Raw genomic sequence first — 14814 nt, forward strand, 5'->3', positions numbered from 1 at the left:
AGGGCAATAGGGTAACTAGAGCTTAGGTTCTAATGCACCGGAAGGGTTTTTCATATTCAAGAACATTCTTAGTTTATTATATACTTACTCATCGAATTTATTTTTTTCCTTTGTTTTGTACTTTCATACCCGGAATATACCAGACAACGTTTAAAGGATTTTATGTTTAACTTCTTTACGCTCACTCGGATCGTAACACAGCTTAACACAGGTGATACTCCGAATTTCAAATGGTGCCATCCTGCTCACGCTTTTAGTATTCAGGACATGCTTTAGGATTAGCTTCGAAAATTCAAACGTCAAAAAACTGGGGCAAGTAAGTACAAAATGCAAAATTCAAACTTCGAATCGTGAATATTAGCGAGGATGGCATGATGTGAAGTTTGAATTTCAAACTTCGGAGTAAGGCCTGTATCATCCAAGTCTGATGGAAATAGTAGAAAAATTTGCACAATGGTGTGTTGCTAAATTCTTTTTTTTGTATTATTTTAAACCACCCCATCTATACATTTTATCGTTTTTGTTCTTTTGTTACTTTCCTTTTCCCATAGTACCTACACTGTAAACTGAACAAATAAACGTTCCCGGCACTTCGTTATCGAACCTGCGCCCCATAACGCCAGCCGAAGTGTTACGAACGTGTAGGCCGAGGTCGTTGTACTCTATACGTAGGTATTTTGAGAAAAACACTTAACTGATTAAAAAAATGTCTGACAATCTAAAACTGTCTGAAGATTGGCGATATTTCATTTACGTAAATGTAAAATTCTAGAAAGTTTATGAAGAAATACAATAAGTATTCGATATCACTAATAAAATTGTTTGCACTTTGTTCTCGGCGTTCGATGATATAGCATTAGTGATCATGTCTGATCAATTCTTGTACATTAAGGGGCTGTTTCACCATCCATTAGTGATGCCGTCTCTATTTTGTTTGAATAGACGGAGACGGCATCACATTTAACCGTCAGTTAACACTAATCAATGGATGGTGCAACAGCCCCTTAAGGTAAATGTCCGAGTGCTCGACACCACCCTGCTGTCATCTCTATTGCTAATGACAATAAGACCAAAGCTGACAACTATTGGGACAGTGATGAACAGTGGTACGTTTTCCTTATATATTTGCTTAGAGGATCTCGGAAACGGTTCAAATGATTTCGCCTTTTTTTACACAAAGGTGACCGTGATTGACCCGTATGCCCGTATCTGGTGATATGGAAATTTTGCTACAGGACTTTTTAACAATCGATCCAGCTTCAACTAATCACTGGGTAAACGCGCATAATTGAGGAGACGCGTGTCCGTTAATTACCTAAATATAATGATTTTTCGTGAAATAAATACGCGAAATAATATTGACAATTCGATAGGCCTTCGGTGGATTCAGTGGTACAGCGTTTGGAAAAAAAATCAAAATTCAAAATTCAAATCATTTATTCAGGCCGCAATGGGCACTTTTACAAGTCATTTTTTAAACTACCAGCGCTTTCGGAAAGACCATCATTGCCAAGAAGAATGCGCCGCAAGAAACTTGGCAGAAAGTATTTTTTTTCATAATAATATAATTACAGATAAAATACTTACAAACTACAGTATACCATTAAAGAAAAAAGTACAAAAATAAATAAATAATAATAATAATACGGGGATGTATGGGGTCCCTTAGTTACAAAACTATATCTAAACTATATTATTATCTACGTTCAGTGGAAGTGTAGAATGCTTCCACCGTCATAAATTTTAAAATAAGTGTGTTGGACTTGTAAATTGGAGGTCTCAATTTCAAATCTAAGTACATAGGTCGGACGCGACTACACCAGTAGACTGAAGTTTAGGGTACTCGTACATACGTTCACCGAAAAGTCGGCCAAATCATGAAGTTTTTTTTTTAATCACAAATATCTCCATCCAAACATCCACAAACGTCTTATAAACTGGATTTGAAACGTGTCTCAATACAAATAATACTAGAAATGAAATCGCCGCGCTCGTCGCCATCAAAAGGGCCATTAAACGTGGCCCATAAAGTGCTCTGTTGGGTTTATGTGTCGGACTAACATCGGGGACGTATTCTAATGGATGATGGATAGTATAGTGGTGGAAAAGTTTCGGGGAATAACAGACTAGTCTAAGGCCTGGCGGGCTACTACGAAACAACGACTTTTATAAAAGTCGACTCGATTTTCAAGCAACACCCTACCTAACAAATACCATGGGACAATTAACACTAATTGGCTTAGTCCCAAAGTAAGCAAAGCTTGTGTAAATGGGTAGTACCAACAGATAAACTTACATTATTATGTAGAATGATACAAAATTCAATAGATATAAAACCCTCAATATTCAAAAATAAACATTCGTGTTTTTCATACAAATATTTGGACCTCAAGCTTCACGTGACTGATTGCAGGCGAGCTAATTTATTATTGTCGAGCTAGCGCACAGCTACATATTAGTAATCTGTGTAGCGCACCTGCAATCTTTTTAACTTTTTAATTTTTTGCTGACCATAAACTATGCACTCCACCTTCTGATATGTAAATAATCATGTCAACTTTTACGGAAATTTTTGAGAAAAACGTAGAAGTGCTGCCCTCGCGTCAGGTTTTTTATATTCCTGGTCAGCCTTTAGTTGGCTTAAAACTCATCCAGAAAGACAAATGTTCAATCTAATTTTAACAAACATAATTTTCTATTAAAATCGATATGATCATTAATTTCAATATGATCGAATTATTTTACCTTTAGTAAGCAAAGCACAAACAAGAAAAGCGAGCCGGAAAACAATCTTGTCCCCAACCTTGTAGCCATGCGGTATACAATGTGTGTGTCTCTTTTGTTTACTCCCGGCTCGATTTATATAAATAGTCGCGCAGAGTCCAAAGTCAACACGTGGCCACTGAATGTTTGTTTGTTTTGTTATATAACGGGTTGTCGACGCTGTAACAGGCGACAATGCGAGCGCACGTGAACTACGTAAATAAATAGTGATAGGTACAAATATTGAACCTGAAGAATATACCCATGACATAAGCTGAGTTGCGAATGCGTTGCCGACCCTTTGAGAAAAGAGTATAGTTTCGAAGAAGATTTACTGTTGTCACGGAAGAACAGTCAGACATACGAGTAATGATTGATACGGCAGAAGTACCGTTTGTGGCCATTGTACCGGTTATATCCATTTATTTAAATATACGTTTGAAATAAATTTATGGTAATAAAACATAACAAACTTTATTCGTTTCAGTATAAACTTTTGAAAACTCACTAATCATTATTGTTTTAATACTATAACTTTTTATACTCGTATACTTCAAATGTCAACTAGCCTAAATCGGTCTTAAGGTGGCCAAAAACGTATGTTGTGAATAATGTGTTGCCGTCGTATTTTGTCGGAAAAGTTAGTATTTCTCAACTAGCTTACTGAAGTTTACTAAAGCTATAATTGAGAAAGCAATATAAAAACGAACTTATCCGACAAAAGACGACGGAAAATCATTATTCAATAGATCTATACGGATATATAAAACCGCAACACGCTCTATTCGATGCCGATACTGAAAGTGTCAATTAACAGATAATCGATATTAACACGGGCGTCGAAAAACTGATGCTAGTGACTAGGGCCATCCATAACGTCACACCAATTTGGACCATTTTTAGCCCCCGCCCTCTTGTAACACGTACTGTTATAAATTGCAATTATTTGGCTCCTGAGTCATGATGATGATTGAAGTCCCCCTATTATAATTAAGTAGGCATGATAGGAAAACCGCGGTAAATAAACAAACACCAAGCTAATCCACAAAACTGCTGACAACACTTTTAAAATTCGCTGATTCCAGCCTAATAATAGTGCGTAAGCCCCAAATGGGATTTAGTTAGAATCCAATTAATCGTGGCCCTGACGCGGGGAGTGCAAGGTCGCGCGCCTAGTGTAGTTATACGATCCGAGTTTGATTTGTGTTTTGTACCAATGGGGAGCGATGGCGTCGTCGGTAAACAAATGTTGTTTTGCGCACTTTGTTATTTATTAGATAAAGGTTTTTAAATTTAGTAAGGTTGCTATCCTAACTTAATATTGTAAAATTTAACATTAAACGCTTTTTGGATGTAAGGTAGTACAGTTAAAAAATTGAAACCTAAAAAAGGTTTTAAAGCCAGAACTGAGCGTCTAGAAGTCATAGCCTTTTTAAGAATAGGCTTTTATTATTTAATTTTATCAACATTGCTTTTTCGCGGAAAAATAGGATAGCGGATTTTTTGTTATACCACAAGAGTTATCGGTGTTTCATTGTTAATTAGGTACCTACCAACATTTTGTTCAAAGATTTCACCACATCTATTAAAGTTTCGGTTACGCTTTCGGTTTCTGCCGAAACTAGAGTCAAAACCGAACCTTCCAACCGAACCTTTTATTAACATCATTATTACCTACATTCATTTTACAATATATATTATATTCGATTAAGTATTTAATTTAGTTTTATTTAAGGACTAATATTTGTATGACCCTAAGGGCTGAGCGGGTTTCGGCAAAATCCATGTTTCGTTCGGACATTACTTAGAACCTTTCTCACTACTTTCTTTCTACTTGTCGTCAGGTTACGGATGCTTCCAATGGCTGCTGCTCATGTCTTGCGGAGCCGTGTACGCTGTGTGTGCTCTCAGCACCACCACCCTCAGCTTCGTGCTGCCAGCAGCCGAATGCGACTTTAAACTGTCCTCCAGTGATAAAGGGAGACTCACCGCCACACCCCTCATAGGTACGTATATTGATGGGTAAGGAGATATATATTTTGACAAAGTTTTGAAATAGAAACTGCTTCAGTCCTTAGAGTTGCTTAAAAAGACAGAGATTGACGAAGGTGCTATCATCTTTTTTAATAAAGTGGTTAAGGTTATATGCATTGCATGGTTTACCTGGACATCAGAAACAATAGGTCGGATGTCAAATTTTTACCAAAATCACTTTTTTTAGAATCATACTCGTACTACATTTTTTGTCCTTACCTTATAAGAAAAATAACTGATGTTTAATAACATAATAATGTTGTCATGTTTAAGCCAATCTTTGTATTTTTGCTATAAATACATTTTAACTTTGAATGGGCTTTAAAATGGGCTCAGGATTGTAAAACACTCTTTTCTCAAAAAATGCACTTTTTTCTAAACCCACTATCAAAACGTACAATTTTATTGCTTTGTATAATATCCCTTCAATATCGCTACAAAAGGTGAACAGAAATTATTCTTTCAACGCAAATATCCAAGAGAAAATCCTAAATCTTCAAACTCACACAAGTCCCCACTTTTCCAGGAATGTGTGTGGGTTCATACTTTTGGGGCAACCTGGCGGACGCACGAGGGCGGAAGAAGGCCATCATAGGGGCGCTGCTGCTGGATGCCTTCGCCGGATTCCTCTCCAGCGTGGTGCAGAACTTCCCCGCCTTCCTGGCATGCAGGTATCTATCGAATTGTTTGCAACTTAAAGATATACCAAAGGCAGAGCCGTTCAGAGCGCAAATGCGGCGAATGTCTTGGGAAAAGTCAAAGTCAAAGTTCAAATATCTTTATTGAATTTCGGCTATAACAAGCACTTATGAATGTCAAATAAAATCTACCACCGTTTCGGTAAATCCTCTGATGAGAAGAATCCGGCAAGAAACTCAACGAGATATTTTTTAAGCTGATTTACAATGTTATTTTGATATCTAGGTAGTTAGCTGCATCACAAGTATTTACCACCTGTCTACCCTGCGTTTTGTCTTTTTGTAAACTTGTTGTACGTTTACTTATTGATTTATGGTGTACAATAAATAATTTCATAATGAATTAAGCGGCAATTACACTACGTCGTTCACCTAATGCGGTTGCCGAATTTGTTTCAAACAACTTCGGCGAACGAACGTCATACATTACTCTGTCCGTCTACTGCGGCGGCCATATTAAGGCGGTGGCATGCAGCGTGCGGCGAACGACTGTGTACCTACTCGTAATTGCCACTTTAATTCCCTTGTCAAGCATTGCGATGTCGCTTTGACTTTACCTTTGGGTAGGCTCTACAGTGTTTTAAATACAATTCAGCTAGTTCTATTTACATATCAATTTATCCTATTTATTTTTTAATGATCCCATGGGAATAACGAATATTGCCTTTGTGATATTGCCGAGGTTTGTTCATCTACATATCAAGTTTTCATCAAAATCTATCCAGCTATTTTAGCGTGAAAATCTCAAATACGCGAAATCCCCATATCACAAATCTCAATATATTTTTTCACTTAGTGTCATGCCATATTTCCATGGGGTTAGTGAAATCCCGAAATTTCAATACCACTGCCATATCATCAACCCTCATTGTTCCCCCCAGTTCTAACATTATGAAAATTTTCCAAAAATAATCGACAGTAAAACCTATAATAGATATCAAACCAGAGGCCGCATTGCCTAACGTTTCCATTTCGCAAACAAAAACTGACACTGAATTGCGATCGCGAGCGTCAGAAACACGGCCCCTGGTCACAAAATTTCACTTGAATCGGTTTAGAAATGAGACCTGTAAAGTAGAACAAACAGCTGGATAGTGCCTGAAACGGAGACGCTTCGCACTCGCTTGATCGTTTTAGGATATGTATAATTTCCTCTGACCATGTCAGGCCACGTTCCCTGGTAGCCTGTTTACCTATTGTTTGTAGACGTGGCCTCCTTCCAGGTTCTTCTCCGGCTTTGGCATCATCGGCGCCACTGGCCTCATCTTCCCCTACTTCGGGGACTTCCTCTCGCTGCGACACCGTGACGTCATGCTGTGCCGGCTCGAAGTCTTCTGGACATTCGGATGCATATTGCTGCCTGGTGAGATATATCAGCAAGCTCAGCGTAGGACGTCCACCAATGAGATCGACGGAAACTGCGGGTTCACGGTTGATGCAAGCCGCTTTCAACCGAAGCAACTGGAAGTCTATGGGGGAGGCCTATGTCCAACACTGAGATGATAATGATGATGAGAATTACATTTATCGGTTAAATTTTTCGTTTTATTTGGTCTTTTTGGAAGGATAGAAAATAGTTCAACGCAATACGTGATCAAAGATGAAACTGTTATAGACCTAGATATCGGTACTGAATGTATTGTTTTCTCACTTCTTTCTTTTGTCTCATCTTTTAACAACACAACCTCAACTAGCACTAAAACCATCAGCAGAGACAACAATTAATAGACTTTTTTTGTATAAATTGGTTTTGATTTGCTTCAGGCCCTGAATGCTCCAAGATTTTATATCTTTTGTATTGAGAGGCTGCAAGACTAACGCTTTGCCAACCACAACCCTTCCAGGTATAGCATGGCTGATCATACAAGACCCTCGGTTTCGGTGGGCCGACACGGAAGCCTTCAAGTACACCGAGTGGAGAGTATTCGTGGCCGCATGCGGGATCCCAAGTCTTCTCGTGGTGCTGATGCTGCTCCCGTTTCCGGAGAGTCCGAGGTTTCTGCTTCATGTCAACAAGCCGGAGCAAGCGCTGCAAGTGCTGCAGAAGATCTTCGTGGTCAACACCAGGCTGAATGCTAAGGACTTCCCGGTTAGTAGACTTGACACAGTCCACTTGTGAGGAGAAACTCCAAATATCTCTTCAGTTTGATTTTATATTTGAGGATCGAAGTCCGAAGGAATAGAGATGAAAGTAGTACCTATATTTATAAGTAGTAAGAATTAGCAAGGATTTGTAAGGATAATGAGGATGAGTAGTGAACATATTTAGATAAATCTTTAGGCTACTTAGCATAGGTTAAGTAATTTAAATAAAGATCTACCATCTGATATCGACCCAATTGACCGATCGATAAACATTCCAGGTGGAATCAATGATCAGCGCTGGTGAAGGTGATGAAGAAGAAGAAATAGTGGCTGCCGATAACAACGGCAACGAGACCAAAGCGCCTTTGACGTGGAAGCAGAGGTGGCAGAATTTCTGGATCAGAAAGAAGATGCTCACCACGCAGCCCTTCATTGGTTTGCTGGTGCTGTGCTGCTTTGTCGACTTTGGACTCATGTTCAGGTAATTAGTGTTTATTTTTAAGGAAAATCTGTAAGGGACAAGGGATTGTGGTAAACACAGCCGTTTAGTTTACTAGTCGGCTACTTTTATGATTTGTTTACGTCCAAAAATAGCTGGTACCCAAGCAGACGGCAGAATAATCAAAAACTGATGACGTGAATGCTGTTTCTCTCGGTGTAGTGAGGTGAATTACTTAAGCAACTTAGAAAAGTTGAAAAAGGCTGAACCGATTCTAATAAACTGTAGTTAAGAATCGCCGCAAGGAAACTCGTTTTCACGTTAAAAATCCACATCGAAATCGGTAAATCTGTTTGAGAGCATTAAATTTATATAACGTCCCTCTTTTGCCGTCGGGGGTTAAAAACAATATTACAATTATTTTATCAAATACAAAAGAAGTGAAAGTAATTACTACGAAGAAACTTGCTGACACATGCAAACTGAATCATATCTATATCGCGTTATCGGAAAATTACATATAGTTTGGTAGAAGTAGGTTTATAATGTTTTCGCAGCAAATATCATTGACATTCTGTACACAGACTAAAGCATCCTTCGTAAAACTGATGGTAATTTTTCCACCCTGGAAACGCAATTCCGTTTCGTCGACTTCACAGTTGGTCTGCTGGACTGGTTGGTAAACTGTTCTTTTTTGTCCTCAGCTACTACACCCTGATGATGTGGTTCCCGGATCTGTTCGAGCGGTTCAGCCAGTTCACGGCCTCCAACCCGGGGGTCTCTGCCGGGGTCTGCGAGGTCTCCGCCAATGTGTCACACGCTGAGGCAAGTTCACTGAACGCTGGTAAAAGCTTATAATTAGGGGGTTAGAACTGGCTGGCAAAACATGACAGGTCGACGCCATAATTATTATGTTACTAAGAAACATCGACTTATAGTCTCCCCATACCTGTTGACGTGAAATCGACTTAAGCCGATCAAAAAACGTTTTCACACCTCTCCTTCAGAAAAGTAACTTTTCCTCCCTGACGAGAGGGAGCAAAGTGCAACTTTTCTGTTCAAGGCTTTTCTAAGTATTTTATTTATTTTTTGAAGTTGATAATTGTAAAGCCACGCCATTTTCTATGCTGGTTGTTCTTTAATAATATTTAGATTTTTTTTCAAGTTTCTTAATGCTCGGTGTGAAAAGTTGTATAAGCCACTCGGGAGCAAAATTATTTTCATCTTGGGCGTTAACACTTGAATCCCTCATTACGCTCAAGATTCTACTTTAGAATCCCTCGCTACGCGCAGGATTCTATTTTAGAATCCTTCGCTACATTCTGGATTCAATGTACGCCCTCGCCGTAAATACACCATTTTGCTCCCTTGTGACACAAATAACTATTAATGTCCACGAAATAAGAGCGAAAAAGACGTTTTCCCATCGATACAGCCCATTCCGCATTCATAGGGTTTGGGGAAACCTTTAGGCTGCGCGTCCACTGCATCGCCCGATGCATCGATGGATCGGAGCGTATAGATTTCTATGGCGCAGCAATTAGCAATTTTTCTAGAACAAAATATATATGGCTGGAAAAATGTTAAATATAATGAAATACAAACTGGCTTGATGAATGAATTCTTGTCTTAATCAAGTATGGTGGAATGTACGCAATGTAAACGTCAGTTGATTGTCGTTGTGCAGGTGGCGGGCGGCTGCAAGCAGACGCTGGACGACCTGGTGTACACGCACACGCTGGTGGTGGCGCTGAGCTGCGTGCCCGTGGCGCTCGCCGTCGGCATCTTCATCAACTTCGTCGGCAAGAAGGTCATGCTCGGTGAGGAGCTCTCTTTCCTTTATTATTGTCATGTTTTTACTATTTGTTATAGCGGCCACAGTAAAAATCTGTGAAAATTTCAAGTGTCTAACTATTACGGCTCAAGAGATAGAGCCACAGTAATACATAATCTGTGAAAATTTCAAGTGTCTAACTATTACGGCTCAAGAGATAGAGCCACAGTAATACATAATCTGTGAAAATTTCAAGTGTCTAACTATTACGGCTCAAGAGATAGAGCCACAGTAATACATAATCTGTGAAAATTTCAAGTGTCTAACTATTACGGCTCGAGAGATAGAGCCCTGTGACAGACGGACGGATGGACAGAAAGACTGACAACGGAGTCTCAGTAATAGGGTTCTATTGGCATCCTTTGGGTACAAAACCCTAAAAAACCGGAAGTTCAATTCGGCAGCCAGATTTAAAGGTCTCTAGCTTTTATACCGTATCCTACCTTAACCGTAATAGCAATGTCTCACGCAAAAATATATTCTTTGTGTCGGAAAGAATGAGACTACGCCCTAGCACGTTTAGTAACCAAACGTCTCCGTCGCGTTTCATGCTTGAAATTCCATTCTTGACACTTTCCTGTTACGGTCATCGCACGATACGGTGTTGGTAGCAGTGGCGTAGCGTCAGATCTTTTCGTGGTTAAGCCGAAGCAAAGATTGCATATCATCATCCCAGCCTATATACGTCCCACTGCTGGGCACAGGCCTCCTCTCAGAATGAGAGGGCTTGGGCAGTAGTTCCCACGCGGGCCCAGTGCGGATTGGGAACTTCACACACACCGAACTGCTTCACAGGTTTGTGCAGGTTTACTCACGATGTTTTCCTTCACCATAAAGCTCGTGATAAATTTCAAATGTAATTCCGCACATGAATTTCGAAAAACTCAGAGGTGCGAGCCGGGGTTTGAACCCACGATCCTCCGCTTGAGAGGCCATAGGTCAAACCACTCGGCCACCACGGCTTTTTTAAGATCGCATATATCTTTCATAAAATAATCATGTCAGTCGTAAGTATGTCCTGTAGTCCTATTTTGTAAATATTGGGCAAGCCGATTGGAATAGGGTTCTATGGACGCTCCGCCACTGGTAGGTACACCTATGAACAAACACTTATGAATGTCAAAAAAAATTACCACCGGTTCGGAAAAACTGCTGAGAAGAATCCGGCCAGAAACTCATGGTTTACGTTACGAGAGTGAAGCTGTGGGTGAACCCCGACCCTTACAAGGTGTTCTATGGTGTTCCAGTGATGATGCTGATGTGCTCGGGGCTGGCCGTGCTCGGTCTGAACCTGGTGCGCTCTTCGTTGGAGAACCTGATCCTGTCGTGCGTCTTTGAGTCCATCGTCAGCTGCACCGAGGCGGTGCTGTTCTGCGTCATCTGCGAGATCTTCCCCACTAAAGTTGCGTGAGTACCTAGTTCTTAGCTGAATATTGAATCATCATCATCACCATGTCAGCCGAAACACGTCCACTGCTGGCCATAGGCCTCCCCCAAGGCTCTCAACTCAGACCGGTCTTGTGCTTTCCGCATCCACCGCGATCCCGCGATCTTAACCAGGTCGTCGCTCCATCTTGTTGGAGGCCTACCGACAGCTCGTCTCCCGGTCCGCGGACGCCATTCGAGAACCTTCTGACCCCATCGGCCATCAGTCCTGCGAGCAATGTGCCCCGCCCATATGAGAATATTGAATATGGACTATTATTTAAAGTATTCAATTAAAATACCTGCTCCTGAAAATCAACGTAGCAAAAAAACCTGAGGACACCCCAAAGCTGATGGGTGGAGAATCCCAGAAAACTATCGACTTTATAACAGCCAAATAAATAAATAAAAGTGTCAAATGGCGCAAACGTAATATTGAGAGGGCCTACCCTAAAATGATCAAGGAAAAGGTGCGTAGAAAGAAGATTCAATTAAAAACATACGTACGAACAGAGCTGGGTTTATGGGTCAATCAAGTTGGTCTATATTAATTCGCATAGCGTAATATTTCTAATTCAAATTGGCATAACTTTTTCGCATAATTAAAAATTCATATAACATAATTTTTCATAATTGAATACTTACCTATAATGTTAATTGTCTTACCAATGACTTGACATAAAAATAAGCTAAACGTTACTTTTCTTATGTAATAAAAAGTATAAATATACTTACCAGTGCTGCCCTCATAAGGCAATTGGCAGTAAGTATCTCATTTTAGAAAATGTGTAACATAATGGAAAATTACTGTCGGTAGGCCTCCAACAAGATGAAGCGACAATACGGGGTTAAGATCGCGGGATCGCGGTGCATGCGGAAAGCACAAGACTGGGCTGAGTGGAGAACCTTGGCGGAGACCTATGTCCAGCAGTGAACGCCTTTCGGCTGACATGATGAATGGAAAATTGAGATACGAAAAATATTCTTAGGGCTTTTTGATCATGATCATGTTGTAGACAAGATATGGCCAATTTGCTTAGTTCATCTGATAGAGATTGTTTCAAGCTACGTGATGGTATAAATAATTCAAAAGTGTTTTTTTTTCGAGATACTGCCAATACGGTATTTGACAACTCCTGAATATGCCATGTTTTAATATTATTATGAAAATATAGATATACAGACAGTGTTTAGCGAAGAGAAAACTTAAATCGGTTGAAAATTGGATTTAAAGTGATTTTTTGAAAAATCTATATACCTGTTTCTTTATGCGGCAAGTATGGCGCTACTAGCGTGACGTCACACGATAGTATGTCTTTCTCTGTCTAATCTTGAATTTCAAAGCTTTATAACTTTGTTATTTGTAAAGGTAGTTTAAAAATTGTTTATCTATTCGATAACAGGCATTGTGCAGTTTTAATTTATAAAACATATACAAATAGTCAAATACCGTATTGCCTTATGAGGGCAGTTGTATTGTGTCTTTGGTGTTATCGTAATATTATTATACTCGTTCGTGGGCAGCGCGACGGCGATGGCGGTGGCGGTGATGTGCGGGCGGGTGGGCGCCATCGTGGGCAACGTGGTGTTCGGCGCGCTGGTCGACCAGCACTGCGTCGTGCCCATATACATCTTCGGCACGCTGCTCATCTGTGAGTACATCACTAGATCACTACCTACAAACTATACAAACACTCATATTAGGCCTCTAGGTTGGCAACGCGTCTGCAATACCCCTGGTGTTGCAGATGTTTATGGGCGGTGGTGATCCTTACCATCAGGAGACCCACTTGCTCGTTTGCCATCCAGTCGAATAAAAAAAATCCGGTACAATATCATTTAATCCCGTGTGTCCCACTAAATCCGCGGATAACTCACGTCTTAAATCGAGTTTAGCTCGACATGTTTTGGGCTAATTCGCCAGGACTGTCTCACAGAATGACACTACACACTGCGAAAATACAGGATGCATTTAAAAAATACTGTAAAACTATTTAAAAATACAAGCTACTAAAAAAAAGCTAGAAAGAGCTTATCCATATTTTGTCATTATTAAGCATTCAAGTATTTACTAGGTAGGTACATGTAGTTAACAAACAAAAATTAAGATTTCGCATGTAAATAATTAACAGGTATGTCAAAATAAGTAAAGTTTTTTGTAGGGTTGTACTTCATTTTACCGTTACTGTTTTTTTTTTCAATTTAAAATTATTCCTGGACCTAACTGAAAATCAGCGCTGTGGATCGAACCTTTCGGCTTTCAATTGTGTACTTTTTTATTAGGTACTTACTTTGTTTATACGCAATAACCATCTTTCTTCATAACTTGATGTTTTTTTTTATAATGCGCTAAATTTAGTGCAAAGCTGTCTAAGAAGTTTATTATATTAGATGAATTATTAAGTTTAATTACTCAAGATACAACAATATGATGGAAAACAAAATAAATAAAAACTACATAAATATACCTATTTAACTATAAAAAGAAAACACCATCTAAGAGGCCCCCCTGCGGCATAGACCCCAGCACACTGGCGGCATTACCTCTCTGTACAGTAAGAGAAATACAGGGCTCTGGTTTTTTTTTTTTCGGACGGACTGTTGCTGTTAGCCTCAGACAGCTTTTACAGCTTACCGGAGAGAGGGCGAGCAACCAGATGGGCTGCTCAGCAAATGGGTGGTTTAAACTTAGCATGCCAAAGGTGTCGACACTTTCGCGCAGTCCCACATTCAGGCAACCCGCTCACAAGCCGGGGCTGCAGCTGACCAGGCCCAAGTTCTCAAGCGCCGCAAATACTCTTCTCTTTTAAAGGACTATGAGTTTGCGGCGCTCGCAGTGGAGACAATGGGTCCCTGGTCGGCTGACACGAGGGCCTTCATGGGGGCCTTGTCGTCCCGGCTGATAGACCTCAGGAGACCCCAGAGCTGGCGCTTACCTCTCCCAGCGAATTTCTCTTACTGATGTTTTTGTTGTCGGTTTAATTTAATTAAAAAAAATAATGTACCTATTGTTTCAGCGAGCGGGCTGCTGTGTATAATACTCCCAAAGAGCACGCGGCCGGAGAGACCGCAGTGAAACAAAACGCCTATTTTATTAATAAATCTATGTGTATAGTTATTACTGTCTTTTATTTATGCTACATTCGCGTGCGAGGGTAAGCAGCGCTAACAGGCTGCCCCCGTATGCACCCCCCAACAGCAGCAGGGTGGGCGTAGTAGGTACTGCTGCCTACTAGGTTAGGTATATGCCTTAGATGATACAGGATGTTAAAAAATAAAAACGTTTTGAAAGAAAAGGCACCTAGGTTATTATGTTATGAGTCTATTTTGTGACGCTTATACCGAGTGTATGTTACAAAACTGTCACTTTTTTGGGACATTTTTTAAACTATCGGAATCGATGTGCCCTTGAAAACACAGAACTTATTTGAAAAAAAAAAACAATTTTTCCAAGTTTGAAAACAAAGTGTACCTAATTTTTTTGTGAAAATGCCCTACTAGCGTTTATATAGGAACTCAAAACAATTGCTTTGCTC

The 14814-nt window shown here is 40.0% G+C and overlaps 1 protein-coding gene across 1 annotated transcript in view; it reads left to right on the forward strand.

Moving 5' to 3' along the window:
* LOC141434288 (synaptic vesicle glycoprotein 2C-like) overlaps nt 1-14396 on the forward strand; it is a 28610-nt gene extending 14214 nt beyond the window's left edge. Inside the window, exons 2-11 of the mRNA XM_074096683.1 lie at nt 4608-4769; nt 5324-5468; nt 6719-6858; nt 7340-7584; nt 7859-8061; nt 8724-8844; nt 9707-9839; nt 11101-11260; nt 12803-12930; nt 14296-14396. Coding sequence (XP_073952784.1) covers nt 4637-4769; nt 5324-5468; nt 6719-6858; nt 7340-7584; nt 7859-8061; nt 8724-8844; nt 9707-9839; nt 11101-11260; nt 12803-12930; nt 14296-14354 — 1467 coding nt within the window. The 5' untranslated portion in view covers nt 4608-4636 and the 3' untranslated portion in view covers nt 14355-14396. The remainder of the gene's footprint in view (nt 1-4607; nt 4770-5323; nt 5469-6718; nt 6859-7339; nt 7585-7858; nt 8062-8723; nt 8845-9706; nt 9840-11100; nt 11261-12802; nt 12931-14295) is intronic.
* Nucleotides 14397-14814: the final 418 nt, after the last annotated feature.

This window comes from Choristoneura fumiferana, chromosome 13 (assembly GCF_025370935.1).
Source record: "Choristoneura fumiferana chromosome 13, NRCan_CFum_1, whole genome shotgun sequence".
NCBI lineage: Eukaryota > Metazoa > Arthropoda > Insecta > Lepidoptera > Tortricidae > Choristoneura > Choristoneura fumiferana.